The sequence below is a fragment of the Panicum virgatum genome, chromosome 1K (genome assembly GCF_016808335.1).
Source record: "Panicum virgatum strain AP13 chromosome 1K, P.virgatum_v5, whole genome shotgun sequence".
Taxonomy (NCBI): domain Eukaryota; kingdom Viridiplantae; phylum Streptophyta; class Magnoliopsida; order Poales; family Poaceae; genus Panicum; species Panicum virgatum.
The window spans coordinates 54,091,010-54,116,644 of NC_053136.1; the positions used below are offsets into that span (position 1 = coordinate 54,091,010).

Sequence of the window (25,635 nt, forward strand, 5' to 3'; positions counted from 1 at the left end):
ACTACAACATCTCCCGATCTCCCTGCAATCGCCGTCGCGCCTCCTAGCCCTAACGCACGCGCGCAGCGGGACGCATCCCACCACGAGCCGAGAAGAAGCGGCCATGGCAGCGGCGGCGACGCACAAGCAGCACCACCACCACCACCACCACACGGAGCGGTGGGCCGATCTCCTGGACGACGACCTCGACCTCGGCGTGCTCCTCCCGCCGCCTGTCGTCGTCGGGCCCGACGCCAAAGGCATCAAGACTGTGACCGAGTACAGGATCGACGGCGAGGGCAACAAGGTCAAGGTCACCACCACCAAGCGCGTCCGCACGGTGCGCCGCTCCAGGAGCGCTATCGAGCGCCGCTCCTGGCCCAAGTTCGGCGATGCCGCCACGGAGGCCGCCGGCTCGCGGCTCACCATGGTCTCCACGGAGGAGATACTTCTCGATCGCACACGCGCCACAGGTCGTCGTTGTTCTGTACTTTTTTTTCCTTCCAACTGATGATTCTGCATTGTTGGTTCATTTGTTCCGGTTTCGTATGGTCCGCGCTGTAGATAGACACAATTGACCTGGGCCAGAATCTGGGGTGTTCTGACAATTTTCTTCAAGATAGAATCGAGATTGCTGTAGATGCTGGTAGAATCGACATGATAGGATTGAGATTGGTGTTCCATCGCACCTACATGCTTGTTTTGCTACTCTTGGGGTCCATATACAGTTAAAGTCAGACGTAGATTTTCAATTTTCCCCTGAACATGTTTAGTTGGTTTGGCTTCTAAGTAGGAGCAATAGTTGTCTAGATACTGCAAGGAGACATACCATCGAAGGTTTGTGATTTAAATTGTAAGCAATGCTAGGGTTGAATCAGATAACAAACTCAGTCTTTTATTTGACTGCAAAACCCTGTTGGCTTCAGAGAATCTACACTTTCGAGTTAAATAATTTGAAAAAAGCATGTATATGTCTTTTGCTCGAGTACTGTCATCTTCATGCATGACTTTGTGCTTAGCTGCTAACTGTTCTCTTCGCTGCAGGAAGCAAAGACGAGGAGCTATCTACTAAAGTTGAGGCAAATGATAAGGCCGGAGGTCTTCTCATGGTTTGCAGAACCTGTGGGAAGAAGGGTGACCACTGGACCTCAAAGTGCCCCTACAAGGACCTTGTTCCACAACAGGGTGAAAGTTCTGCCGACAGGCCTCCAAGCTCAGACGGCTCTGCATCACAAGGTGGTGCCGGTAGGGATGGAGCGTATGTTCCTGTATTCAGGAGGTCAGGTGCTGATAAGAGCGGAGCAGATGTGATGAGGCGGAGGAACGATGAGAACTCGATCCGCGTGACCAACCTCTCCGAGGACGCCCGCGACCCTGACCTCGCAGAGCTGTTCGGCCAGTTTGGCCCTCTCAACCGTGTCTATGTTGCATTAGATCGTGCGACTGGAGCAAGCAGGGGGTTTGGCTTCGTCAACTTCGTTCACAGGGAGGACGGCGAGAGGGCTATCAAGAGTCTCAATGGTTACGGTTACGATAACCTCATCCTATGCGTCGACTGGGCAGCACCGAGGTCCAACTAGTTCATGCTACCTCTGCTCAATACTTGAAAAGGTTTAAACCAACTATTACTCTATTAGTATGATTACTATTTTAAAATAGTAATACGTGTGTTTGGACGAGAATACTTTATCAGTCGCTGCTGTTTGCTGTCGGATAATCATGCAAATTTTAATTTAGGAGGATTTCTTTGAGTTCTGAATGTCGTTGTCTTCGTATAACTTCATATCAGTTTGCTGTGCGCCTCCGCTCTCCAAAGTGTGCCCGTCAGTTACTCGGTTAGCATCAGCATGTTTGATACAAATCCATGCTTTTGAATCTTGATGCCATTTACAATAGTGTGTTAACTGAAGTGCTGGAGCGACTTAACCATGAACAATTGCACAAGTTCTGAAGACGTTTCACTCAGTCTTTGACCACATCAACTGTACACATGCAGTACTCCTATGTAAGATGAGCAAGCATCCGAGCTAAGACGACATCGTATCAGATGATCTGTCAGCTGGTACTTGCTAGTCAAACTAACAAACCATTGATTTTTTTTTCTTTCCTTTTCTCTCAAGCAGAACGAAAGAACATAGTAATGCAACTAAAAAAACGGAGATGTCACCAATTCTCCAATCCCAACTCTGTGTCGCGCCTGTACTCTGCCTCTTAGGCTCTTGCTGCCAATGGAAATCACTTTCACTCATAATTCATAGGGTAAAGTCCATTTTTGGCCATCCAACTCTTGCCTGAGTTTGATTTTGGCCATCCAACTCCAAAACCGGGTAGCCTTGACCATCCAACTCTCAAAACCGGTCACATTTGGCCATCCTGGTGGTTTTGAGTGTGGTTTTGCTGACGTGGACGCCACATGGCTATGGGCCCACCTGTCAGCCCTCCTCTCCCCCTTCTCTCTCTTTCTTCTCTCCTCTCCCTCACCCTCCCCTGTTCTGTGCCGCGGCAGAGGCCGCCGGCACAGGTGGCTGGCGATGCCTGACGGCCAGGCCACGCCAAGGACGACGCCCCGACCAGCCTGCGCCCGCCACCGCCCCGTCCCATCCCATCGCCTCGGCCACGTCTCGGCCATGCGCGAGCCCTCCCGGCGCGCCGCACGCGGCCTTGCCGGCCACCACGACGAGCGTTGCGCCCTTCACCGCGCCCTCCCCTACCCAGCTCTCCCCTCCCTCACTTGCTTCGCGTCGACGCCTCCCGCTTCCCTCTCCACTCCTCTTCCCTCCCAGAGCCAAGCCGAGTTCCTCTCGGAGCCCAAAACGGCGCCGCTGCCGCTAGGCTGCCGCGGGAGTAGTGTCCGGCCAGCGAGCGAGCGCGGCGGCCGGCGGGGGTAGGCGGCCAGGAGGCTAGTGGAGCTGGCCAAGGGCACGGTGAAGCTCACCGGCCAAGCTCAGCGTGGGGAGCGGCGGCGAGGAGGCGGGTCGACGACGTCCAGCGGCGGTGGCGATGGAGCTCCGCTGAGGACGACCTGCGGTAGGGGAATCGACCGGGTGAGGACTGAAATCGGGCGAGGAGAGGACGGGGAAGCTCCCTGCACAAGAAATTGAAGGGAACCTCACCGGAGACGACAAATTGAGGGCGGCCGGCGGTGGGGGAGAAGGTTGCGCCGCCCCCGCCCCCTGCTCTCCCGGGATCGATGGCGGCATAGAGGAGCAGGGAGGCCCGCGGGGCGAGCAGGGGCAGGGACGCATGGACGGCACCCCGAGGTCCTCGAGGAACGCGCGGGAAGGCGAGCGGGCGGCCCCTCCGAGCGACGGCGGCGAGTGCGGGCGGCGGCGACGGGGCAGCCTCGAGCTCAGGCCATGGCCGGGGCTCGGCGCGTGGCAGCGGCCTGCCCTGCCAGCACCGCTCGAGCTCTGCCGCGGGCCCGCACCGCCGGCCTGGCGAGCTGGAGAGGCGCGCGGGGGCAGGGCGGCGGCTGATGCAGGGTGAGAGGAGGGGGAGAGGAGAGAAGAAAGAGAGAAGGGGGAGAGAAGGGCTGACAGATGGGCCCCACCGCCATGTGGCGTCCACGTCAGCAAAACCACAATCAAAACCACTAGGATGGCCAAATGTGACCGGTTTTAAGAATTGGATGGTCAAGAATACCCGGTTTTGGAGTTGGATGGCCAAAATCAAACTCGGGCAAGAGTTGGATGGCCAAAAATAGACTTTCCTCTAATTCATATGTTTCGCGCCTGCACTCCAATACCTCTCACCGCCAACAACGAAAATTACTTTCACTCATCGAAGTGTGAAGCATGGTGGATGCACATGAACCACTTGCCATCAACCTTCTCGAACACATTGGTAGCCACCTGCTTCCCCCAGCTGCTGCTCCCCTTGGCCCTGAGTCCCTGACCAGCTCCAGCCTCCAGGCAGGTGACGTAGCCAACGTCGCCTCTCACATGGACCTCCACGTCCAGCAGGTCGATCTGCAGCGGGAACTCGTAGCCGGCGTCGCAGACCATCTCCCAGCTCTGCATCACCATCTCGTACCCGGAGATCCTCCCCGCCGACGGGTGCACCACGTAGACGTGGTCGCCCTTGGCCCAGGCCTGGTGCATCGCCACGAGGTCGCCGTTCCTGAACGCCGTGTAGAACTGCGTGTTCGCCGCGAGGACCGCGGACCTGCCGTCCTCCTGGAGCACGCGGAGCTCGTCCCGCAGCGCCGCGGCGCGAGCGTAGTCCTCCTCCTGGATCGCCGTCTCGAGCTCACGTCGCAAGGAGTCTTCGTCCGGGCCTCCGGCAGCGGCGCTCTCCGTGCTTGGACGCCCTTCGGCTTCGCCGCTCTTGACGTGAGCAGCTGGGAGCCTCGTGGCTTGGTGCAGACAGGTGCTTGTCCTTTGGAGCCCTGCACTGTTGACCGAGCAAATGTTAGCCTGCTCAGCTCAGCAAAAGTTTTATATTTATAAAAAAAGGAGTATATGCCAAAGAGGAAGAAGGCACGCAAGACTATATAAGATTGTGCAAAAGAGGTGAAATTAGAACAATTTTAGTTGATTCAGAGTTCTCAGGCCAACAACCTCAGAAGATTTCTTTCAAAAAAAAAAACCTCAGAAGAGCAAGCCTGTCACAGAGACTTCAAATGCAGTGAACAAACTGGAAACAGCTCCGTTAGTTTGCTTAAACACCATACAACTATTCTGGAGAAGAAAGGCAAGTATGTGATATGGGGAAAGAACTTGAACCCTTAACCTCAAGCATAAGAATGTTCAACCAAGCGCCAGAGATTTAAATTCAGTAAACCCTATGTCCCGAATTTGCCCCCAAACCCCCTGATTCAGAAACGCGGAAAGCTAGCAGAACCCTGCTCAATTACTTGCACGAGTGCTCGCCTCCCTGCAGATTAACACGAAACGAAGCTTAGAGAAGGGGTCTCACAAGCGCTTAACTCCAACGCGGAAGCAGATCCTGGTTGCGTAAGCAGAGGTGGCCGGAATCACAGGCCGCCACGAAGCCCTCGCTGGAGAGGCCGCCGCCGCCGCCGCCGCCGCCGCCATTGGTCGTAGTGAATGCAGAATGGGTAAGGTTTCTTGTTTCCTCTGTTTCCCTCCCCCTTTGTTTTTGGGCCTTTCGGACAACTAGTAGTTGGGCCGGGCCGAGCTACAGCTGGCACTATCTATGTCAAGATGGTTACACTATTTTGTTGATCCCCCAAACAATATGTATTAGGGTTTGCTCACAGAAATAGGTAATGGACTGGTATCCACCAGCAATCATAATCATATCATGAAAATTGAAAACTTCCAATTTGATGCGAATCTGGGACATTGTTGTTTATTCTTAATTTTGTTAAGGTAAAATTGGCTTTATCTTTAACTAATTTTCTTGTACAATAAACCAGGTAAGTGCATCTCCAGCAGACTACTTATCTCCCATACCCTATATATTTTCTCTCTCCATTACCAATAATACTTTTTTTATATTTTTGGTAGCAACTGTTGTAGCAGATTACTCAAAGAATAGGGTGGAGGGAGAAACCCCCTACATTTGAGGGAGAGGGAGGTGTGTTTTGGCGATTGCCATTTTTTTTTTGTTATTGGCGATGAAATTGGTAGTCTGCTGGAGCACCTCCCATTACCTAAAGGGCAGGTTTTTAGTATTCGGGAGAGGGATAGGTAGTCTGCTGAAGATGCTCTAACAAATGAATTTGAAAGGTTATGTTAGTTCAATGTTTCCTCAAACACATTTTTTCATTGAGAACCAACAACTAAACAAAGGCAAGTACTAGAGCAGATATCACAGAATTGAATGTACAAAATATAAGGACCTTATGTTAACATTTGATAGTCTCGGTCATGATTCCATAAAGTTGTCAGTATAGTTATAGAAGTACTCCCACCGTCCTGAAAAACTAGTCACCCTAGAAAATGAGACCCTGATCAAACCTAGCACATCATCTCTGAATGATATTGGTATCCATATATACAACACAAACTATTTATTTGTCAAGCTTAGTATGAAAATATACGCACACAACATCTCTGCCTCTGGTTGTCTTCTCTATCAGTAAAGGTTTGTGCCGACAAATTGGGGAGTTGTATTTAGAGGAGTGTTCTTCTCCACCGGCACCTTGCTGCCCTCGGCCGTGGTGGTCGTCCTCTGTTGCCTCTTCGTTCTCTTGTCTCTTCTTCTCTTCCCCTCTCGCGATTCAGAGGTTCTACTATGCTTCCTTCCTCGGGCAGCTGGGGAGATGAATCTAGTTGTGTTTCCTCTATGCAATCCGTCTTCCCCGTCAGGGGTGAATCAGGAATGAGGAACAGGGGAGCTGGTGACCTTCTTCTACCTTGAGCTCCTCCTTTCCTTCATCAATAGTGCTAAAATTTTTAGGGGAGAGACTGTGGGGGGATCCACAGTTTGCAAGGCAGTAGGGGGGCTCCAGCCCCCCCTAGCCCCCAATGTAAATCCACCACTGTTCCCCGTCGCCCCTAACTCCAATTCACTATTTTCCTCCAGCGTCCTCCGCAACCGTGGTTCGAAACCCGACGAATCGTGCCCAAGCCACGACGTGCGGATCGTCCCATCTTGCTCCGACGAGCTGTTGGTCGCCATCATCAAACTATTTGGTGGGGCATACATGCTTTCTCCTCTCCCTCTCCCAAGACCTCTGCAGTCCCTGTCATAGAAACAAACCGTTTTGTTGGGCCTTTTTGGAGTCTCAGTTGGGCCAATTTGGTAGCCCAGAAGGGTTGCTTCGGTTGGTTTATATTGGGTTGAACAGCAAGAAAATCACACAAGAGGCCCACCAATCCAATCAATCAAATATCTATTTTTCTTTAAAAAAAATATGTCAGCATCACAGCAAGGCTCCAGAATTTCGATAATAAAATACCCTAAAAACCATTTCATAAATAATAAGAAACAATTAGTGTGTGTACCACCAATTTGATTTCTCGTACAAGGATTCCTACATTTGCACATCTCAAAGAAGCTATGAGTGGGAGTGACCGACCATTGACAAAGTGACGAAGCTGCTCGCCCCAGCTCGCAAAACACTAACCTTTGGGAAGTGATCTTGTTTGGATTCGCTCTAGAATCCCTAGAATACCCACTTCTAGAAGATGCATGGAGGGCTAAATAAAATTTATTTGCAAAACTTCTTCACGGATGGGTGTAAATCTTCGTGACGAATCTAATGACAATAATTAATCGATGATTGGCTAAAGTGATGCTACAATAGCCATTCTCTAATCACACGGTCAAAAGTCTCATTAGATTCGTCAAGATTCCTAGTGAAGGGATTCTAGAGTTGATTTTATAAACTATATTTGTTTGACACTCTTAATGGGCCGTCAAATCCTCTTCTAGAAATCATACGAGACAACCCCAAACAGGGCCAGTACTAACTCAGTAAGCTGCTGTGGCGTGCCATGCTTGTTGGCCCTGTCGCCGTAGGCACATCTCGGCTGCCGCCGCTGCCACCACAGTCTACGGGGCGGCGGCATGGGGCTTGCAGGTGGAGTTGTTGTTGTTTTGCTTACCGAAGGCATTGGCCGCATGGCAGGCAGGCACTGAAAGCGGGGAGGACCGTGGAGTGGTAATTTTTCAGAAAGCTGCCGCGGCGTCAGTGGCGCGGACTTTCACGCGCGCCACTCAAAGTCTGAAACGAAATGAAAGAAGAATGGGAGCGGATTCAGGCAGAAGCAGGCCAGCAGCACGCAGCTTCTTTCTCCCTCGTCGTCGTCGATTCCAACGGGTTGTAGCTCTGCTAAAGCTGAGGGATGGTTTAGCGCTTTATCTGCAGCTAGCGCAGCGTGGGCAGCAAAGGTAAGGTAGTTACGTGCTTAACGTGCACCTCGTTTGTCCTCTGGCCCTTATCCCTAAACATGCAGCAATTTTGTCCTTGGCGTCTAGCTCTCGATCCGCTTTGTTGCTACCATCTGTGGCCTTTGTCGAGAGGGATAGCTGCCCTCTCTCCTGCATCTTCTCCTTGTCGCAAGCAGGCTGCACCTACTGCAGAAAGGAGATAAGCATCAGGGTTTATATTATTTATTACTGGATTAGTCATAAATTAATAAGTTTATCTTTTACTAGTTCAGATACACTTATTAATTTACCATCTTAAGTTTATCTGAACTAGTAAAGGATAAGCTTGTTCATTCTTCTCCGATTCAGAACAGGAATAATAGTACTTAACAATATGCATGTAGCATCAGTAGACTCTCTAAACTATATTTGAAGGAGCTTGCATTCAGACTGTATATTTGTCTACGATTTTTTCAGATCCAGCAGATGATTAGATTGTTGATTAGTGATAATCTCATACAGATATGTGCAGTGTGTTGCTACCACATGCATGGTCGGATGGGCCAGCTGAGAACTTTTGTATATTAATGCATGTCATTTCGGAGAGGCTGTGCCAGTACGTAGCAGAGAGTGGTTATAACGAAACTTACAGCGCGGCTTTGTCCTCTGGCCCTTATCCCTAAACATGCAGCCATTTTGTCTCTGTCAGCTACCGCGCCGGCTAACCACTCCGTGTTTACGACCTGCAAAAGGGAGGGAATTCAGCGCGGCGACAAACCATCATTCCCTCTCTATTCCCTTCCATTTCAACAAACACGAGATGCACTGCATGCATGAGGGGATAGATGCTGTGGATTTTTGAGCGTTTCTAGGGGATAACACTGGGGCTTGTGTACGAGCTAGCATATTATTCAAACGGCCACAGCAGCAGAAGTAGTTTGAATCTCTCTCTCTCTCTCTCTCTCTCTCTCTCTCTCTCTCTCAAAGGGCATTGAGAAAACAAATTGCAGCCGCCGATAAAAAAGACTAGCCAATAAGGGAGTATTACATTATTGGCAAGTTTCGGTGAAGTTTTTTATTATCTTTTTGGATGGCAGGGTCAGTAAGGCTAGCTGTTACAAATAGATCATGCAATATTGTCCTAGGGTTATTCTGAGCTCTCAGTTGAAAAATACAGACATTAATTCTGATGTGTGATTTTCTCATCAGTGCTAGCAGCAGTAACGGTCCATCATTAAACCACAGATTCTGAGAGCTCGCTCATCACTACCGGGAGGAGATTTTTAGCACATTATACAACTCGGACGTACGATCCATGCAGCATCATCGCTGCCTCCAAAGCCGAGATCAAGTAAAATACACGAGCACCGCAGAAATCCCCCATGAAAAGGCAGCGAATAGATGCATGGAGCCGGCCGGACAGGAGGAGGTGGGGTGAATCTTTGGAGGCCGCTCGCTCGCTCCCAATAAGTCCGATCCCAACTGATCGGATCCGTGCGTACCGCGTCGGGTTAAGATAAGATAGATTACCGCGCGGAATTAGTTACGGCGTGCGCCTGCTGCGCCGGCCCCCTGCGGTAACTTTTGCTTTTCATCAACCCTCGCGTCATCCCTTTAATTTGCCTTTTGGTTGGCGGATGGATCCATGGACAAAGCGGCGGCTCGGCTGAGATGGAGGCCTCGGCTGGGTGCGCGGTGGCACTGGCGCAGCAGCAGCAGCGCAGTTCGGCCGGCCGGCGACCCGCGTGCGCTGCGGCGTGCGGCGGCGGCTTTGCCACGGCAGCTGCTGCTGCAACTGCTAGCTTGCCTTCTTCCGGGACATTGCCGGCCAGCCGGGGCGGCCTCCTCCCGAGGTGCCTGCGCGTCGCGTAGACGGAGCCTGCCCTTGTTTGACCGAGACACTTTATTTCGTCGCCTGCGCGTGTAGCCCGATACGGATGGGGATACGACACAAGAAGCTGTATCTCAGTATCTGCATCTTGCTGTTATTAGCCTGTCATACTGCTGCAGCTGTGTATCTGTACTTGGTGCTAGGGACAATGTGCAGTGGAGGCAGCACTGCATGGGGTACAGTACTACAGCAGCGCGGTTTAGCGTTGGTAGCGGGCCATCATGCATGCATACCCAAAGTGTTTACCCATTCATGCATGCTAGTTAACAGGGTCGATCGATGTGCATTATGATTAAATAATGATGACTGTCAATGAATGACACTGCACTGTGGTTGATAAAAAATAGTGTCACTACCTGCTTTTCATTACCTAGAGAACGCACAATGCGCATGAGCAGTGTTTAGTTGGATGCCATGCACATGACACATGCATGAAGTAGTATGTATACTGTAAATGCTATCCTTATTAGAGCACTAGCATGTTTTTTCAAATTCAGATGCATGAGCAAGCATGATCGATCCTCTACCGAATAATTGTTCAGCAGATGTGAATCATATATGGTTGCCAAGTGAATCCATGTCCTCCGTGAAATAGAAGCAAAATGAGAAACAAGAGCTACTAGCTAGCTAGCTTCTAGATCTCCTTCCAAAAAAAAAATAGCTAGCTTCTAGATCCCGTCTCCAACTTAATTATGATTGCTACTAGCTACTTCTCCACCGAAGCAAAAACTGATTGCTGAAACTTTACATGAATGTACCAATGTACACCGTTCATGCTTGATCATATTTTGATGATCAGCGAGAGAAACAAGAAAGACGTCAAGGTTGGGGTATGCGCTTCATCAGTTGCCGTCGACCGTCACGGGCATAGGGAACACCTCGCCGCCCTTCCTCCGGCCGCCGCTGCCTTCCACCGTCGCTCCGTCGACGTCGTTGGTGCTCAAGCTTCGCTTGAACTGCCGTAGGCTAGGGCACAGCACCTCGCCGGCCCACGCATCCAAGGGCGTGCCCGTCGTCCGCACCGCACCGGCGGCTAGCCTGTCCAGCAAGCCGTCATCGACGTGAACGGATGGCCACCCGCCGCCCGTGATGTCTCCCGACTTCGCCGGTGCCAAGTCAGAGAAGCTCCGCTTCAGAGGCTCCAAGTTGACCGGCTTGAACACGACCACTCCGTCCACGGCTTTGATGAGCTCGTACACATTCGATGGCGCCGGGCACCTGACCGGAGCGGGATGGCCGCCGTAGTCCTGATCGTGCTCCACGGTGAGGTCACTGGACGAGTTCCGTGATCCCTCGCCGCCGCTGTCATCAATGGCGTCGATATGATCGTCGGACATGGACAAATTCAAGTCCAGGGGGAGCGGCTCGCGCGCGGAGTCTTTGCGTGCTCTTGTGCGCCGCCGGTCTTCTTCTCCTTCAAGCTCCTGCTCCGGCCTGCGCTTCCCGGTCCCGCGCTCCAGGCTCCATGGCAGGTCTGGAAGGGGCACAGCTTCTTGGGAGTTCCTCAAGTGATCCGGCGACGGCGAGGACCATTGCGACATCACCACGAAGATGTTGCTGCCGAGGGCGACGTCGCGGCCGCGCGAGTCCGCGAGCCGGCCGGACTCGATCGCGCGCATGATCGAACCGTGCACGAAGTTGTCGGCGTGGTCGACGCCATCGAGCACGACGACGCGGAACGGGTTCGCCCGTATCGCCTCGGCCAGGCGATCCAGCGCCGTCCGGCCACGGCACGACACGACGGACTCGCCGCCGTCGTCGCCGGCTGGCGGGCAGCCGAGACGCACGGTGACGGCGCCCGCGCCGAAGACGGACATGGAGAGCGCCTCGGCCATGTCCCTCTTCCCGACCACGTCCGGCCCGGCAAAGACGATCCACGCGTCGGCCTTGGCCCCCGCGCCGCGGCGCTTGCCGTCACCGGACTTGGCCTTGGCGATCGCACTGCCAACAGCGGCGGCGGCCTCGGGCTGCCATCTGACCGCCTCCGTGAGCCGTCTCACGAGCACCTTGTCGTCCGTCTCACACGCCGGCCTCGCCGCTGCCAGGCCAAGAGCAAGATCCGTGTCCACCGTACCTCTAGGTTGCACCGATGGCCGCACCGGCGGCGGCGGCGGCGGCGCCTGCACGTTGCCAAGAATACTGGCCCCGTTCCACTCCGAGCAAGTGACCAGCGGTGGCCGGCCATGCGAGTGCAGCTGCGCGCACCGGTCGCGCCACCGGCGTCGCAGCTCGTCAGCCTCCCGGGCCTTCTCCTGCAAAGCGACAGGTTCCACGTGTCAGACCGTTGCCTACTAGTACGACATAGGAGTTGAGAGACGTGTATGACGTGGACACGACGTGCTACTGGCAAAAAGAAAAAAAAACTACCGACCTGCGCGCGTTCCACGGGGCGTGCGCTGCTCGGCATCCCGATCTGCAACCACTGCGACATGGGCTGCTCGGCGTGACAGGGAGCGCGCTCGGCCGAAGCCATCTCGGCGCGCTCGCGCTCGTAGCCGTCGACGCAGGCGTTGCAAAGGCTCGGTGCCCGTGGCATTGTAGCCGTCATCGCCGTTGACAACACCTCGACCGAGCTGCTGAGGATGCCCCTGTTAGCTCCGACACTGTCGTCACATCAGGAAAACAAACATAGGACGATTCAATGATCAACTGTTCTGTCAGATTTTATGCATGATCAACTGTTCTGTGAGATTCGTGAAAAGAAAAGATGAGACAGATGATGCAGTGAGTGATCCGGGCAGAAGCGAACCTTGGCGAGAGCCCGAGCGGCGGCGGTGGCGGCGGAGGCCTCGGCGTGATGGGCACGGCCTGGAGATCCCACTCGCTCTCCAGCGCCGGGTGGTACACCTGGCATTTCAGGTACGTGGCGCAGCTCGCCGTGCCGATCACCCAGACGCGGCAGCCCTCGCCTTCGCCAGGCTGATTCAGAACCCGGGCCATCTCGGCCACAGCGGCTCGCGCGGTGTCGAGCACCACGTCCCTCCTCCTGTCTTGCTCGCCCTGCTGATGAGCCGCGCACCTTTCCTCGACGAGCCACTGCAGGTTGCCGAGGTTGACCACGACGCCAGCGCTGCTCGACGCCGATCTCACCACCTCGCCGAGCTCCTTGATCTTGGCGATGAGCTCCGCCCTGTCCATGTCGACCAAGTCGCCCAACTCTTTCGGGAAGGAGACGACTCGCGCGTTGCCGAGGCGCTGCCTCTGTATGAGCGTGACCACCTCTTGCACCACGGCGTCCACGTCCACCGTGTCGCCGACGAGCACCGGGTTGCGCTTCTTGCCCCTCTTGAGCACCTCCACCACTTTGGCCACCTCCTCCTCCCGGTGGGAGGCCTGCCGCTGCATCACCCGGGCGTTGACGTACACGCCGGAATCGGGGGCCGCCGGATCGGAGAGGGACCTGAGCATGGCCGCCTTGACGGCCGTGCTGGAGAAGGACGCCTCGCGCATGACGCGCGCCACGGACGGGTCGTCGAGGATGGCGAGCACGAGGTGCGGCACGCCGACGCGGTGGTCGTCGGCCTCGACGCCGCTGCTCCCGATGCGCCGGTGGTGCGCGTAGGCGCGCTTGAGCGCGGCCGCGAGCGCATTGGAGAGCGGCGGCGCGGCCGCGTGGAAGGCGCCGCCGTCGTGGTGCTGGAGCTCCGTGGAGGTGGGGAGGCGGTCGAGGGCCACGGAGAAGCACAGGTCGAGCGCTCGGCACCGGAGCGGGTGCGGGGACGCGAGGCCCGCGACGCAGGCGTCGCGGAGCAGCGGCGCCGGGCCGGAGAGCAGCGCGGCCGCCGCGTGGAGCGGCGTGGTGTGCGCGTGGCGGCGCCTGGATGCGTCCGCCGCGGCGCGGGACAGCACGGCCGCGGCGTCGGGTGTCAGCGGCGGCGCGGCCGACGGCAGCGTGGCGACGGCGGGGGCAGCCGCGTAGGCTCTCATGCCTGTGGTGGTCGCCGTCCGCCGCTGCGGTCAGTCACCGGCGCGGCGTGCGGTTGCGTTTGCGGTGGTGTTATAGGTTTAGCTGGGTGCGGGAGGTGTACGTCGTGGTGTCTGTTGGGGGTTAGTTTGGTTTGGAGATGTGATTGAGCTCCGAGACTTGGGAGTGGTGGTAAACAGGCGAAGCGTGCGTGCCGCTGAAAAAGAGGCGGGGACAGCAAGGAGATTATTTAACGTGCAAGCATGTGTATGTGCTTCTGGCAGAGTGGGCCCGACGCATCAAGCGAGCAAGAGAAGCATTCAGGATGAGCCCTTCAAAAATTGCGAATTCGGATGTTGTGCAAAGGAAAGAATGTTCACTGTCATTTTACTTGGGATTATTTTTATCCATGTCACTTACTTGAGGTCACTTTTCAGTGATACCTCTAGAGGCTAGCCAACGATGACGACATATGTTCGGCTGGCTATGGCTGGTGGTTGGTGCTGATTTGCTGTGAGAGAAAAGTACTGCTGGCTGGCTGATGCTGGTTTGGTGTGAGAGAAAAATACTGCTGGTTGGATGCAGATGAACAGAGTCATATGAGATGCCCTACGTGTCATTGACACAGGCTAGTAGTATAGTAGATAAAAAGTTCCCCTCCCTTGTAGGTGAAAACATTTCATCATTAAGGCACATATTTCTTATTATGTAGTTTAAATTCACTGATGATGGATGTTTTTTTATAAAACTACTATAATTGCTAGCTAGGGCGTCCAAATGGAGAACCTTCTCACACTACTCACTCGGTCACTCCATTGTTCTTATATATATATATATATATATATATATATATATATATATATATATATATATATATATCCTAATATTTTCTGTTACTAGATGCATATTCGATCCAAATAAGAACATGAAATATAAAAAAATGTACATTAGTTCCTAATGTCATGTTCATCTTCAATCTCTAGTGCAGCTGGAATCAGTCCAGCTCTATTCAATTCACTTTGCGAAAGTACAAAGGAACTTCTTCGGTAGATGGACCAACGAGGCTGAGGAAAGAATGGATAGTTAAAGGTAGAAATTAGACTGAGTATGCATGATGTGTTTGCTGTGAATTGCGGGAAATAAAGGAGTGTATTTGAGGAGATATTGTAAGAATGAACGATCTGAGAAGAAAGTTAATGTGTGTCGGATGCTGCCCACCTAAGCCTTTATCTCTTTCTAGCCTTGTGAATCTCGGGACGAGATTCCTTTTAAGAGGGGCAGTTCTGTCACACCCTGAAATTTTTGAAATTTCAGGATGTGATTAAAATTAAAATTAAAACAACATTTTTCTCATAATTTTAAAATTTTCTTAATATTTATTTTATTCACAGGGAATTTAGTGTAAAAGAAAATATATTGGTTGTTTTTTAAATTAATTGAGGTCGTTTTGTTTGTGATGCATTCATGCCACCCTTGCATCGTTTTATTGGTTGTTATTCAGTTTGAATTTGAATTCTCTGAATTTAAATTTAGATTGAATTTGTTTGGCTCTATTTCAAAAATGCAAAACCTCTCTCTCTCCCCAACTCTTCCCAGCCCAGCCCAACTCCTCCTCTCTCCCTTTTTCTTTTACTCCCGCAACCCAACCCGCCGGCCCAGTCCCTTTTTCGGCCCAACCCAGCACCTCTCCCCCTCTCTCTCTGCCGTGCGGGCCCCGCCCGTCAGTATCCTCTTCTTCCTCCTGTGGGCGACTCGGACTCCGCCTGAGTCCGGGTGCCGCACGACCCCTCTTGAACCCCCATCGAGTTCGCGCCACCTCTGCCCTCAAACCCTAGCCGCCGCCGCCATTAGAGTCGCCGAGCTCGGGCTCGACATGGACCCGCCGCTTCACCGCCTATCCTCGACGTTCGAGCATCCCCGAAGCTCCGCCGCATGGTAAAGCCCCTCCTTGCCTCATTTCCCTCTCTCTCTCTCTCTCTCTCTCTCTCGCGTTCCCGAGCCCGAGATGGCTCGCCGGAGCGCCTCGGCCGCCCCTCGCCGCCGTGCGCCCCTCTCCGCTCGCCGTAGCCCCTTCCCGAGCCCCTAGTTGTGTTCACGGTGCCGCCATCTCCCTCCCAGGACCAAAACCGAGTCGAAACCAAGCCCGGACGGCCGATTGCGGCCAATGCCGGCGAGCCGCCGCCGCCCAACGTCGCCGCCAACGTCCTGCGCCGCTGCCCGCTCCGCCCGGACCATCCAGAGCCGCCAGATCTTAATCGAACGGCTCAGATTAGATCTTACCCAAGTCAACCAAGTCATACCGGTCAACCCTAGTGAGTTTTGCATAAAAGCCCCCCAGTTTCCAAGAAATCAACCCGTGATCCATCCCAGTTCAAAAATATTTACAAAACAGCCCTTTTTTATGGTTTAACCCCTGGTCTTTTCCAAAATCAGACCCGTTGTCCAGGAGCCTTAGTTTTGCAAGCTAGCCCCTGAAGTTTAGGTTTAATCTTGTTTTAGTCCCTTGTTTCTTCACCCAGAGGTCCCGTTCTTTCTAAAACTCTTACAAATAAGCCCTTAGAACCCTGTTTTAGCCATAACTTCTTCGTTTTCCGCATTTCTTACGCTCTCGTAACTGTAGCAGCGAGCCCTATCCTTTAGTACACTCTTTAAAAGTCTTTCTTTTGTTTTGGTGTATTGTTATTAGATGTATCTTCTTATTTGCTTTGTATATTTGCTTTGTATGTTTGCTCCGTGATTGCTCCGAATAGAAGGATTGTTGTTCGAAGATTGAAGATCAAGTTTTCCAAGTGAGCAAAAGCTGAAGAGCAGTAAGAGTAGCTTTTTGTTGGAGAAAGGCGAGTGACCCTAACCATCCTTCTACCTATGTTTATTTATGAGAATACTTGATTTAATTGGAACATGGAGAACCACCCAAGAAAACCATACAACCACAATACTACATGGCTCTGATCTTGGCTAAGTAATTAAATGAACTATATGCTGTGTTGGGGTTGTTTGCTTGGTGGTTATGAGTTTGAGTGGTGGAGCGGGTGAAGGAAGCTGCTTCTGAGGTACCGCAGAGGTAGGGACCAACACATAGATATAGGGATTCTTTGAAAAGGCCTCGTAGCGTCCCTATGCAATCACGCCTCGAAAGTGTGATATTGTGCCTAGTTAGCATATGCGTGGTTGGGTTTAAAGTTCTTCGGAACTTTTACGCGAATTGTGGTGAAAGTGTACAATCTCTGCAGAGTGTAAAACTGATATATCAGCCGTGTTCACGGTCATGAACGGCTTGGAACCTTACATGATTAATTTAACTTAAAAATAGATTTAAATTATATTCTGATTATTTCTTGTGGCCTTACTGAGTACCAACCATAAGTGTACTCACCCTTACTTACTGCTGCTCAGAAGAAGAAAGTTGTGGTGAAGTCTATTGAAGATGTTGTTGAGTTCTAGGCGTACGCAACCCCCAGTCGATTGCCTGTGAAATCTGAAGCCTTCGTTTCCAGGATAAGCTGTATAACTCTGATAGTCCTTTAGTTGTTTTATTTCTCTTTTTCGTGATACTGTTACTGATTATTCACTTATATTGTCTCTATATGTATGAAATTTGTTCCTGGCATACATATAGTTATGCATTCGATTTTGTCCTTAAAATCAGGTGTGACAGCAGATCACCACACACATTCTCTCTCTGACCCCCCCCCCCGTGTACCCAGGAAGCGTAGGAGGCGCTCTTGGAGTCTCGACCGATAGAGGTGAGGACTGAGGAGTGAGGACAGTGACCAACAACCACGCGGATGCATGGCGCAAACCTTCGATCGGAGTGAGGACCGTTATGCATGACCGATAGAGGTGAGGAGTGGGACTGAGTAGGGTGCACACCCTGCCACCGGCCCAGCCGAGATCCAGGCATCCAGCCCCTATCTCCTTGTCCGCCTGCTCCGCGCCGAATCACACGCATGCATCATGCGCACACACCCGCGCGGCATCATAGTATAATGAGTGCGGTGACCCACGGCTCCCCCCCGGCCCCTATCGCCGGTCTCTTCTTCCCCGCCGTATACACATGCATGCAGCAGCGGCAAGGCAATAGGGGGCTCATGGCTTTTCTAGCTCCTTTCTCCATCTCCTTTTCGGCCAAGCACGCATGGCGGCTCGCCGAGCGAAGCGATACTACTGTAGCTTGCTGACTGCTTATTACCATCGAGTATACATATGCTGGGTGTGTGTTTGTTGGCAACAGTTGAAAAATGCTTGTCTTGTTTCTTTCTTTGGTGGAAATGGGGTTGAGAGACTCGTCTTTAAAAGAAAATCTGGTGCTTTAATTCGGAAGGTAAAATTCAGGCCATTACTAAACTACCATGAACTGGACTGGGGTCGTCTTCAGACTTCAGGCATTGCAAAAAGAATGGATTGGACTGGGCGTGGATTTGGGCTAAGTAAGGTTGGACTTGGGCAGCACGAGCCGAGTTCAAGTCGACAGGCCCCAGCCCATGTCCAATGGAGGCATGGATGGACAATACTGTGTCTTTCAGGTAGGAATGATGTGAGCTATCTTGTCACATAATTCAAAATTTCCCCCTCTTGTTCTTTTCCTTTTTGACAAGCTACGGCGTGTCTCTGTGCGTGCGTAATTATTGAGGAAAGGTGAAAAGTGACCCAATCGAGCATGCATCGTTCCTGTAAGCGCCAATAACATAAAGGGGGCTTGCAGCGTGGTTTATACACGCATAATTTCACTAGCCCCCTTTTTTCTTGGTTCATGTCTTTTTAAGAAGTGGCCTTTTTTCCCCGGCGCCCCTCAGTCTTTCAGTGGACGGCACTTTGGTGGTGAAATCATGCCGATTCATTCATGCCATGGGGTGCAAGCAAAGTTGCTGCTTGCTTTATGTTCTATTCCTTCGACCCTTCTCTCCTCACATTTTTTCCTCCTTCAGCCGCCGATGTGCGTGTGTGTGAGAGAGAGATACCGAGAAAGATAGCCATGCATCCTGCGTTGTGCCTGCTTTCCGGTTGCTTAAGTTACCGTGCATCTCTGCGCAACTCAAAGTAGAGCATGATGAGGAATAATGACCTGCCTGCTGCCTGCCCGTGTGTCAATCCTTAGCTTGAAGAAACAAAGTTGGTGCAAAGTAAAAGCGTAAATCGAATCCGGGCCATCATAGTCCACGCACCCACCCACAACACCTAAATAAAGGTTGCACCTTTTAACCACCATGATTAGCTCTATCAAGACTTTAATCAGGCACAGGCGGCAGTGCTAGCTTTCTCTTTTATTTATTCAATTCTACTGGCTAGTGTGTAGTGATGCATGCAGCTGGGTTAAATTAGTAGTACGTTTTAACCATGGATGGATGCATGCCATGAGTGAAACACTCCAGCTCAGGCAGCTGGATTGAAAAATTGCATGGCCACTGCACCAGTAAAGCTGGCAACCTTTATAATTGATTGCCCATTGAGAGCCTCGTCTCTCTCTCTCTCTCTCTCTCTCTCTCTCTCTCTCTCTCTCTCTCTCTCTCTCTCTCTCTCTCTCTCTCTCTCTCTAAGATGAAATGTGAAGGAAGGAGGTGTGTGTGAAGGCACCTGGGGGAGGGAAGGTATTGACAAATTAATGGGCATCATTCTCCCCCCGGCCCACAGCATGGATGGTGAAGGGTGTGGCAAAAAGATGGCATGGCCATGCCCTTTTCGGGTGAAAAAGGAGAAAAGGCCAGGGAGTTTGAGACACCAATGAAAGGAAGAGAAAGGATTAGCCACTTTTGAGGGCAGAAAGATTGCACTACTAAAAGTCATGAGGAAAAGAGCGCTTGTCTTTTGAGATGGGCTGCCTACCGGAACGCGAAGTGGGATGCACTCTGCAAAGATGCCCGTCTTTGCATAAAGTCGGCACACACACACGAACTCTTCTTTCTGTTTGCAATTGCTCGCTCGCAAATCTCTATTCTCTCTCTGCTAGGAGGAGAGAGAGGGGCCTTTTGGTCACTTTGGATTCCTTAAAAACAAATGTGAGGTGCCAATGGAAAGTTGGAGCCCCATAAAGCGGCAAACTCCGGCTTTGTGTGAAAAGTTCCGCAACGCGAACCCCTCCACTCTCCGCTTCTTTTGTGCGTGCGGGAAGGGAATTGTCAAGAGCCCTTAACAATCCCCTACTTTTTCCAGCGCCAACACATTCGCTCATTCCTGCTGCGATGCGTACGAATATTGGCAATGTTTCAAGTTTGTGCTACAGCCTCTTTAGACTTTAGTAGTAGTAGTACCGCTTTTCTATACTGCACTTAAAAGCATGAGGCGCCTTTTTAATCATTCAAGTGCTTGCATGCAGCGAATGATAACAAAAGAGATTCTCCAACGCCATATCAAGAGGCTGAGAAGAACTGTGTGCAAAATGTGCTACCCTGTTAGGTCTTAGTCTTGCAAGGGCCCAGTATGTGCTTCCCCTCTTGCTACCATCATCATCCTATCCAGCAAATATACGAGGAAAAAAAGACCAGGCGGCCTTCTAGGAGGCTAACCCATCATGATAAGGCCCAGCCCACCGACCAATCCCAAACCAGCAATAGGCCTCACAGGCGAGAGGAACGGAGGAATCTCGAGAGCTGACTGATCGACTGAAAATAAGCTTATAGATGCATTAACAGCACACACAGGATCTAACAGCAACAATCGACAGAACAGAAACATGCTACAGAGAAATGATAGAGGAGCAGCTAAAAGGCACAAGATTACATTATTGCAAGTGGCGATGCAGTTTTTAGTAGAATATATGTATTGTGGTCCGAATAATAATCTACAGAAAGCTCAGAAATTCTAGCAAAAATTTTGATCGTACGCAGCATATGTAACCATTTCGAATCCCATAAGAAGAGTTGGGCAAGAATCTGCACGTATTGGTATTGGGTTGCCGCTGCTGAAGACTCTGCTAGAAGCATTAGAGCTTAGTAGTTTTCTGCAATCCTTTTTACGGAGGAGTATGTCCCAAGGACAGCACTGATGATGCCCAATATTATGATGCCAACGCTTGCGATTACCTGAAATTGAGGAATAAGAAACAACCATATAATGATATTAGCCATCAAGCTTGCACATTGCCACCGTCAAGAAAATCAGTTCCATCAGATCTCCAGTTGAGAGCTTGATGTGTAGGAAAAAGGCATTTTTGTAATAACTGCTATTTGGTGGTCATTTACCTGTGAACGAGTCGCTTTATTCTGTACAATCTTCAGGAAGCATATGGCTGGCATTATAACTGCCTGTAATCGTGGAAAGTACACATTTGTTAATCTATAATCAATGCTTCTTACTACTTAGGCGAAGAGGAAAAGAACAATCCATGGTGTATCAGAACGTTTTCTGATTACTTTGTAAAAGTCTGTTAATCATCAGGCAATGCTGGGTATATCAGGAAAAAAAACTAAACAGGACTGTTGTTCTCGTGAAACAGTTGAAAAATACAATGTATATGTAGTTACGAGATGATTTTTAGACATGAAGAACAAGTGCCAATACAGCTCAGTGCAATTATAGCCAGTTATTAAATGAAAAAAACGAATGACTTACCACAAGTATACTAAGAAGCGATCCAATGAGCGCCATCACAAGACCTGAAATATGCAACACAGTTCAGAAATGCTGGGTCCGGTCAAGACAGTAACCTGCGATGCTTCTTTTATTAATATAGTGCTTGAAGTACTTGTTAGAAGTATGTATACATTAACAAGATACAAGATACTGAGATGAAGTATTCACAATTTGGAAAAACGGCTGCATGCTTACCAAAAAACGGGAGAACAAAGGCAATGCATACAGTTGATGCAACAAGGGCAGTCCTCAGTATAATAGCGCAAGATGTTTCATTCATAAAACCTTCAGGACGCAACTCTTCTAAACCTCGAGCTATCGGGTTTAACAACAAGGCATATCTGGTTGTCATTAAGGATGAAGCAACTCCACAGAGAGTTACAACAATCAAAATCAAAATATTACCCTAGAAAACTGAAATTTAGATGTTTTTATGATAAGGATACTTGGTGAAAGGGTTGATCACCTGAAAACATACAAAAAAAATTTACTGATTAATATCAATAAAATATTATTGGATTTGATAAAGCAAAGTTAGGTCAGGAGGAATTGTTACCGTGGTCCATAGCGCAACTTTTGAGGCAACCGAATGCTTTGGAAGATTTAAAGTGATTTGTGATAAAGTATTCTCCCCAAACATGAGAAAGCCAATGACAGCGAAAGAGCCATATATTGCTGTGCAGATTGCAAAACTGCAGAACACCATTACAACCTTTAATACAATCATTATTCAATAATAAGCTAAACCAAGTCAGAAATCAGTTTGAACATACCATATAAACAGTGCCTTAGGGAACTTAGAACGATCGGACATTGATTGGTAGATATTTGGAAATACTGAATGCCCAGAGTAGCAAAATCCATAAACACCAATGGCAAAGGGCATACCAGTCCAGTTTACTACCTTTCCAGTAGAATGGAATCCTATACCATCAGTAGCACCAACTAAACCAACAGACACGAATACCAGAAGAGTTGCAATCACACCACCCGCTGCACATATAATAATTAATTAAAACCGTGCAAAGTCACTTGAAACTGTTTCTCAATATTCACTAATAATACTCTGCAAAAATAAATAAAACAAAATATGATCAGTGAGACCTGAAAGGTACGAGAGCACTCGAAGATCTTTCAGCCATACTGTTGGCAAGACCAAAATAGCAGTTAACACTCCGAAAAAATGCTTCCCATCAGCATGAATCCCAAGCCAATCAAAACTAGCTTTAGGAAAAATTGATGTGAGGTTATCACCCTCCAGAATAATGAATTCCACACAATATGACTGCAGCCAACGCATGACATGACAAAGGGAAAATTTAGACCTGTGATTTATTTGACAAACAAACAACTAGACAAAAACTATGGAAAATGATATACTTACATATAGCTCGGTATACAAAATAATCTGCACGAAAATAATCATCAGTTAGTTTTTCTTCCATAGAATTAAAAAAATTAATAAACATCTCCTGCATGAAAAATAAAACAAAAGGGGGAAGTGAATTTTCCGGGCCCTGAGATACCAATGGTTGAATGTAAAATTCATTGATGTGATATGCACTATGAAAAGGCGGCATCGTTTAAAAAAATCTCAAGAGTTTGAGTAGTTATATGCTTTTGTTGAACTAGAACATTCATACACAAAAGTTATTAAGGTGGGGCACAGATCACTAACAATCATCAATATAACAGTCGTAAGCCCATGCTAAGAAAGTGTGCCGATGAAAAAAAAATCATTGGTTGTTTGTAGGTACTGTGACTATGTAACTTCGATTGGTGCACAGGCATTTCTACATACTCTTGAAAGACAGTCCTACTCCTTTTCATCTAAAGATACTAGAACTTACAGATATGAACAAGCGGCCAATTCTTCCAAATGCAGCCTCCCCAATGTCTGGATAACTTGAAATACCATCTTTGCTCTCAAAACAATGTTTCAGAAGAATTCCAGTATAACAGCAAACAGTCGCAAAACATACTAGAACTGCGAGGCCTGTCCATCCAGCTTCATGAATTGTGAATGGAGTGGAAAGAAGGCCAACACCAGCAAGTACATTAATCCCTGCCAAACAAGAAAGAAAAATATCAGACATGTTCAATAGTAAGTAATTTGAGCACCTCTGTACTCAAATGATAGTAGTACCATTGAAGACTGTTTGTGTCACATTGCACCCTTGACTAATGTAGACTTCTCCAGTGTGCTGCAAATGAAATGAGACCCTCTCATCTCTTATTGAACCAAGTGTTTTCGTTGGCAAGTTCTTGACAGAATCTTGCTTTCCATCAGCCTTATCAGATACTAAAGGCAGTTTCAGATCAGAGCCCAGACCACTACGGCCAAGATCAAGGAGAGAGTATTTGCTTGTAGATGGCCCCAAGTAACCGAAGCTCGAGGATGCAGCAATTGTATAGGTGTCAGTTGTTTCCCTGAAAATCAAAGAGTTCCATTATCATGGTATTTGTACAAAATGATCGACGATTAATCTTGTAGTACAGCTGCTTGTGTTCTTCAGATATGATCAGTTGATCACTACAAGATATCAGCAAATGCAGAAACTGTGCAATGTCTTAAGTTTACATTAATCAGTGAGAATTCAACCTCGATTAACAAAGCAAAAATGAGATATACTAGGACCATTTTTTCTTTAAAAAACACATAGTAGCAGTATGACCATAGTAACAAAGTTTCTCAGGTGGATGGATGAGAAAAGTGGTACCCTACTTGCGAGGGTTTTTTCCAAGATGGGGGACCTGTGACTACGAGTAGGACCAATAAATTTGGTAAAGAAATCTAAGCTTCATATGCATCCTCTGTACTGAGGATAGGAGAAACCAACTCAAATATGTCTTCAGCGTCACCAGTTCCCCACTGTATCAAATGGCAGTACATGAACGCGCCACGTATCAGTTTGAGACGCCTTCGGAACGGGACGGTTCCAGTTATTTTCAGAGCAACACCCCGTGTGTGGATTCTAGGCCATTCAGCAGCAGAAATATCCCAGCCAGACACGTCAATGTTCCGACACAATCGTTCCACATCCCGCCGTCCCAATCACGGAACTGACAATTCGACCAAGCCCACTAATCAACATATAATTAATATGTACTATATAAAAATATCAACATAGAATTTTCCAAAAAAAAAACAGGGGGATGAACGAAGCAGCCCCTACCACCATTAGTCCATCTCCATCACCACTTAGCACAGTACTACTCATAACTACAAGTACTAAGCAGCATGCTTATGATACTCTACTAATATTTTCTTAAAAAAATAATTGCGTCAGTAAGCGGCGATCAAGCAGGGGATTGATTGACAAATGACAACAGCACACGCACCTGTAGCTCTGCGGCCACTGGCGGGACTGGAAGGAGCGCGGCGAACCGACCCCGTTGCCGTCCCGCTCCTCCTCCTCGTCGTCGTCCACCCCGCCGTCGCCGCCCTCCTCGTAGTCGTCGCCGTCCTCGAAGCTGCGGCGCGGGCTCTCCTCGATGCCGCCGTCCTCCAGCACCAGCTCATCCTCCTCCTCCTTCTCCTGCTCCTTCCGGGGCTTGTCCTTCTCCGGCGCCATCTTCCACCGCCGCCCCGCCTCTCTCGCGAGCTGCTCGCACTCCTAGTCTCGCACGGCTGCTCACAACTGGAGAAGCGTGGCCGGGTTGGGATTGCGTAGCGGAGGCGGAGAGGCGATCAGGTGAGGAGGTGAGAGGACGGTTCCAGACGAGCGGAGGAGTGGGGCGGGAGGCTTTTAATGGCCGCGACAGGATTGGAAGGCAAGGGATGGGGTCGCGGGTCGCGACAAGGCGGCGGCCAGAGGGGCGCGCGGCCTGCTCTGCTGGGAGGAGGCGGAGCTCGGGACGAGAGGAGGCGGTGGCTTGTTGCGGACGGGGACCCCGGCCGCCCCGACCCCGGTGTCACTGGCGCGTGGGGCCGTGGGTGCACGTGGCGCCGCCAGACGACGCGGGAGATGAGTTTTGGTGGGGTCGCGGCGGGTTGCGGCCATTTTGCTGTGCGTGTTTTTTTGGACGGCTCTCGTCTGGGTACAGCTGTAGTATTATTCATACATGTACATACACACCCACATATATTCATCCTACACACGCACACTACTGTATATGTATAAATAGCCCTATAACTATACTCAGAAACGAAGACCGCGTTCTTCTCGAAATCACCGGATGACCCCGTAGACGACGGGCGGTCGCATTCTCTTTGTGGCTCCACGCGTCTTCTCGAAATCACCGGATGACCCCGTAGACGACGGACGGTCGCATTCTCTTTGTGGCTCCACGCGTGAGAGACTGTAGATTTAAAAAGAGAACACAGTTCCCTATTGGGAAAATCCCCCTGTGAGACACCCCGGCCGATCCAGGGATCGAACCCGGGCAGGTAGGAAGCCACCCATCGGCTTCTGCCACCCGCGCTACGCTGCTGTGCGTGGTTGGTTCGGCGGCTTGGGATATGGCGGCAAACTTGTGTCTTGTTTGGTTTCTATTACCATTCCTAGCA

At 50.2% G+C, this 25,635-nt stretch overlaps 4 protein-coding genes across 5 annotated transcripts; 1 reads left to right on the forward strand and 3 right to left on the reverse strand.

The window, feature by feature from the left end:
* Positions 1–1,734, forward strand: LOC120644467 (eukaryotic translation initiation factor 3 subunit G-like). Its single transcript, XM_039921101.1, has 2 exons — positions 1–452; positions 1,024–1,734. Exons 1-2 carry the CDS (start codon positions 104–106, stop codon positions 1,557–1,559), a joined length of 885 nt encoding a protein of 294 aa, XP_039777035.1. The 5' UTR covers positions 1–103; the 3' UTR covers positions 1,560–1,734.
* Positions 1,735–1,922: 188 nt separating this feature from the next.
* Positions 1,923–5,070, reverse strand: LOC120644477. 2 transcript variants are annotated; one of them, XR_005663769.1, is made up of 3 exons: positions 4,897–5,070; positions 3,701–4,371; positions 1,923–2,236 (listed from the first exon to the last, which is right to left on the reverse strand). XR_005663769.1 is itself a non-coding variant. In XM_039921111.1 (2 exons), exons 1-2 carry the CDS (start codon positions 5,013–5,015, stop codon positions 3,753–3,755), a joined length of 738 nt encoding a protein of 245 aa, XP_039777045.1. In that variant the 5' UTR covers positions 5,016–5,070; the 3' UTR covers positions 3,626–3,752. The 2 variants fall into 2 exon arrangements, 1 of the variants encoding a protein (XP_039777045.1); XM_039921111.1 differs by lacking the exon at positions 1,923–2,236 and having other exon boundaries at positions 3,626–4,371.
* Positions 5,071–10,186: 5,116 nt separating this feature from the next.
* LOC120644490 (protein SMAX1-like) lies at positions 10,187–13,769 on the reverse strand. Its single transcript, XM_039921121.1, has 3 exons — positions 12,402–13,769; positions 12,024–12,255; positions 10,187–11,904 (listed from the first exon to the last, which is right to left on the reverse strand). The coding sequence occupies exons 1-3, from the start codon at positions 13,577–13,579 to the stop codon at positions 10,495–10,497; spliced, it is 2,820 nt and encodes a 939-aa protein (XP_039777055.1). The 5' UTR covers positions 13,580–13,769; the 3' UTR covers positions 10,187–10,494.
* Positions 13,770–20,156: 6,387 nt separating this feature from the next.
* LOC120644511 (amino acid transporter AVT1A-like) lies at positions 20,157–24,958 on the reverse strand. Its single transcript, XM_039921142.1, has 12 exons — positions 24,468–24,958; positions 23,272–23,555; positions 22,976–23,190; positions 22,510–22,533; positions 22,230–22,410; positions 21,899–22,118; positions 21,682–21,817; positions 21,572–21,591; positions 21,321–21,466; positions 21,105–21,148; positions 20,735–20,797; positions 20,157–20,575 (listed from the first exon to the last, which is right to left on the reverse strand). Exons 1-12 carry the CDS (start codon positions 24,698–24,700, stop codon positions 20,483–20,485), a joined length of 1,659 nt encoding a protein of 552 aa, XP_039777076.1. The 5' UTR covers positions 24,701–24,958; the 3' UTR covers positions 20,157–20,482.
* Positions 24,959–25,635: the final 677 nt, after the last annotated feature.

What these genes read in the sequence shown, in the direction of transcription:
- LOC120644467 (XM_039921101.1), top strand. Translation starts at nt 104, where the DNA reads ATGGCAGCGGCGGCGACGCACAAGCAGCACCACCACCACCACCACCAC. An exon ending in CGATCGCACACGCGCCACAG is followed by an intron (nt 453 to 1,023) that starts GTCGTCGTTGTT and finishes TCTTCGCTGCAG; the next exon opens with GAAGCAAAGACGAGGAGCTA.
- LOC120644511 (XM_039921142.1), bottom strand. Translation starts at nt 24,700, where the DNA reads ATGGCGCCGGAGAAGGACAAGCCCCGGAAGGAGCAGGAGAAGGAGGAG. An exon ending in CCTAAGGCACTGTTTATATG is followed by an intron (nt 21,818 to 21,898) that starts GTATGTTCAAAC and finishes GGTGTTCTGCAG; the next exon opens with TTTTGCAATCTGCACAGCAA. An exon ending in AAGTTGCGCTATGGACCACG is followed by an intron (nt 21,592 to 21,681) that starts GTAACAATTCCT and finishes GTATGTTTTCAG; the next exon opens with GTGATCAACCCTTTCACCAA.
- LOC120644490 (XM_039921121.1), bottom strand. Translation starts at nt 13,579, where the DNA reads ATGAGAGCCTACGCGGCTGCCCCCGCCGTCGCCACGCTGCCGTCGGCC. An exon ending in CCGCTCGGGCTCTCGCCAAG is followed by an intron (nt 12,256 to 12,401) that starts GTTCGCTTCTGC and finishes ATGTGACGACAG; the next exon opens with TGTCGGAGCTAACAGGGGCA. An exon ending in GCCCCGTGGAACGCGCGCAG is followed by an intron (nt 11,905 to 12,023) that starts GTCGGTAGTTTT and finishes GTCGCTTTGCAG; the next exon opens with GAGAAGGCCCGGGAGGCTGA.
- LOC120644477 (XM_039921111.1), bottom strand. Translation starts at nt 5,015, where the DNA reads ATGGCGGCGGCGGCGGCGGCGGCGGCGGCCTCTCCAGCGAGGGCTTCG. An exon ending in CGCGTTGGAGTTAAGCGCTT is followed by an intron (nt 4,372 to 4,896) that starts GTGAGACCCCTT and finishes CTCGGTCAACAG; the next exon opens with TGCAGGGCTCCAAAGGACAA.